Here is a 3,527-nt window from a genome sequence, read left to right on the forward strand (position 1 = left end):
TCTGCTGGTATTTATTCTTCATTGAAAAATAAAGTTTATGGAGCTGCTATTAATTTAAAAAATGGAAAGCAACTTGCATGATTTTCTTACAAATGCTTGTTTTTAGACATTGTCCATCACTTTTGATGGACTTACGTGGCTAGCGAGAACATGTATGGAGGCATCATAAGTAGAACCTTGTTTCACATCCAGAGCTGCCCCTTCTCTCATTTTATTGATACAGACAACTATAAATGAATTTTATGGTTAATTTAGAAGGGTCCGAGCATGGCTAAAATCACAAAAAAGGGAAAGCTACTGTGAGCTGAACCTCTTTCAAATCACAAATTAACGGTGTTTTTCGGTTGCGTCTTTATTGCAAATACTTTTTTCTCCTTGGTTCTAAAGGGGATAAAGCAACTTCAGATCTAAATTTTCAAAACAGGGAACACTAAACAGTCAGTTAAGAGCTTTTAGTATAGATTATTGTATGTCCTTGGTTTCCAACACATACAGTATTAGTAATAAATAGTCTCTAGCGTTCCAGCTCTAATGATCTTTAGTTATTTGGACACAGTGGACCACAGCGACAATGCCCAGTGCAGAATTCCTTGGTATAGGAGGGTTGGATAAAGTAGAGGGTATGTAATGGCATGGCTTAGTTTCACCTACAGTAGACAGTTGGGAGGAATATTTATTCCTCTTTACAGTAAGCTGATAGAGAAATGCTTTGACAGAGTTGCTAGCAGAGTGAGGGATATGTGATCACTGCAGGCAGTGGGTCAAGGGTGTATGGTGAAATGCATGCTGGAACCCAGCTAACCATGTCAAACATCACAGAACAGACACACGGTAAGGAAAACCAGATCTTTGGCCCCCAAGCCAGCACCCCTTGTGAATTCCAGAGGAGCTCTGAAAGGGTCATCTGTGCTAAATCTGCAGAAAATTAGATTTGACTGCTGCTTGGAGATTTCCTGCTCTCTGTAATGCTTCTTCCTGTCAGTCCGTAGCCAGGGCTTACACAGTCCTTCGGATACTTCCAGATGGCTGCTCACGTTCAGCACCCTGGTTAGGCTGAAGGTTCTGTGGCTGCATCTCCTTGAGTGCTTTTTTCTTGAAGTGCTGCTCAATGGTGCAGCTTTGTCACTGGGACGTCATCTCTTTGCTGCAATGTTCTGCTCACCTGTGAGTCAGCTCCAGGTATGTGCTCGACTGATGAGGAAGGTAGTCCAGATAAAGGCGTGTCAGCGTCTTCTTGGGTACAGCTTTCTTGATCTGGGTGCCTTCGTGCCATGTGTTGAAGGATGTGATGGAGATGATCTCTAGCCTGACCATGAGAGCAGCCTGCAGAGCTGTTTCATAGTACTTCCCATTGACTCTGTTCTGAGTGTTGAGGTTGTTCCAGGGGTGAACGCTGCTGTCGACATAGCCTGGGCCAACCCTGGGGATGAACATCAGCTTGTTGGAGTTGCAGAAAGTTTTGACTGTGTTCCAGTTCTGGTGGGATGAGCCAAAAGAGAAACCATTGGACACAAAGTATATGTACATGCCATCATACCCTGCTGAGAGGATTTCATGCTTGTGTCCCTCCTCCACCAGCAGCGCTACAAACACAGCGTTGTAAGAGGTGTTGCGGAGAAAATGGGAGCCTGATGACGTGAGAACGTTGGCTCAGGATTCAGCCGATGTCAAGTAGGAATCATAGATATAAACCAGTGGGAGACTATTGCCGGTGCTGGTCTTGGACTTATAAAAAGCTGCGTGTGATCTGTATCTAGAGGAGAACACAAAGCTTTTTCAGAGGCGGGGGTGATAAGCCCTCAGCAGGCACTTCTATTATAAGGCAAGCATGGTGTGAGACGTGGTTTGCTGTAGGGGCCTCCTTTCCCAGAACCTTTATCTCTGTCTTCATGGGAGTGCCTGTGCCTGCTCCTTTCCTTTTTGAAAGAAAGGGTAGAGGTGCCAGCCTACAGGAGGTAAGTTCAGAAACCTGAGCAGAAGAAAGCAATTTTGGGTTCTGAAGGCAAGGTATTGAAGTGCCAGAGAGAGCGGGATTAGATTGTGACCCCTGCCCAGTACTGCCCTGTTGGCTCGCTCTAGGCAGCTCCCTCCCCTGCGCACTGGTTTTTTGGACACTATTCTGATGCTTTTAATTCAAAGGTCTGCACGCTGTTTGTGCTTAAAGCAACATTACTCAGCTGGATTTAGCATACATGAAAAACTTGTTCATGATGTATCTGATATTCTCATGCATGGTGTGGTCATCGCGCCCTTTGTACAGCTGGATATGAAAGGCAACCTTCAAAAGAGCCCATGGAGATGGTTATTTTCATCACATGGTACTGCTTTCTCTGCACCCTGACCTCCCAGAAGACCACAGGTCTGCCATAAAGGACCTTCTATTGCCCACTGTGGCCAGACTGGGCGGACCACTTCACAACACATGTAGAATACAGCAGCTCTACTCGGTGAAGCCGGGGCTTTCACTGGTTTTCCCTAATGCTAGTAAAAAGGAAACTGAAAATCCCAATTATTAAGAAGAGGAAAAGCCCTGTATTTAGCTATTGTTCCCATGGTCTTAAACACAAGTACTCATTTATTTTAACATGGTCACTGAAGCAGAGGAGCAGGGCCTCTGCCCAAGCACAGCATCGGCTTCATGCTGGAGTTGAACAGCGACTTTAATGGCCTCCGCCAGCAGACAAGAGCCTTACCTTTATGGCATACCTGCACGCAGCATCCAGTACGGAGAGCACGAGGCTGTCCGACAGCTCACCGTTGTAGTCTGCTGGGCCAGGTGGGTACCGGGGTGGGACCAGCACTCCCACAGTGGCACCAGACAGAGCAGGTCTCGGTCAAATGTCTCTTGTGCCTGAGCTTCTCCTCTCCCCGTGCAGTGGCAGAGCAGTAAGCGTCTCCTGTCACTCCAGCGCTTTAGAGCCCTGCGGTGTTTAAGCCCCAGTTACGAGAGGCTGTACTCGGTACTCCCAGGTACCCGTCGGGGCCCGTGTGTGCCAGCAGCACCGGCAAGGGGGCAGCAGGCGCGGGTGCCCTGTGCTGGGGTGTTGTGGCACGGCGGAGGGGAGCGACCGCAGCCGCTGGTGGCCCCGGTGACGGGCTGTGGGGTGGTGGTGGGGGGCTGCTGTGTGCCCGTGCCTGGCACGGTCGGCTTCCCCTGGGGTCGATGACTGGGGGGGTTCGGGGCCGCCTGCAGCCACAGAGGAGGGTGGCTGGTGGGCCAGTGCTGGCGGACCCCCCGCTGGTGTCCCCCACCGGTGTCCCCCACCATCACGGCAGGACCGGGATGCATGTGTGGTGGGTCCCTTGGTGCCGGGGACTGATCCCCCACAGGAGCGACGATGCTCCCCGCAAGACCGGCCCATAGCTTGTCCTGGTGGAGACGGTGGTGGGGAGACCCGGTGATGGGCAAGGGCAGGGGCTGCCGCCCGTGTTCGGTTCCGAAGTGCAGCTGCTGAAATGGGTTGTTGATGAAGGACTAAACTTACTCGAGGAAAGGAAAACACGCTCCAGCAAACACTGAAGTGTGA

The 3,527-nt window shown here is 50.1% G+C and overlaps 1 protein-coding gene across 1 annotated transcript; it reads right to left on the minus strand.

Moving 5' to 3' along the window:
- Positions 1-1,122: 1,122 nt before the first annotated feature.
- On the minus strand, positions 1,123-3,268 carry MANEAL (mannosidase endo-alpha like). Its single transcript, XM_049820563.1, is given in 4 exon segments — positions 1,123-1,753; positions 2,202-2,278; positions 2,694-2,829; positions 2,946-3,268. Coding segments are annotated over 4 exon segments (1,167 nt in total).
- Positions 3,269-3,527: the final 259 nt, after the last annotated feature.

This window comes from Accipiter gentilis, chromosome 17 (assembly GCF_929443795.1).
Source record: "Accipiter gentilis chromosome 17, bAccGen1.1, whole genome shotgun sequence".
In the NCBI taxonomy this organism is placed as follows: domain Eukaryota; kingdom Metazoa; phylum Chordata; class Aves; order Accipitriformes; family Accipitridae; genus Astur; species Astur gentilis.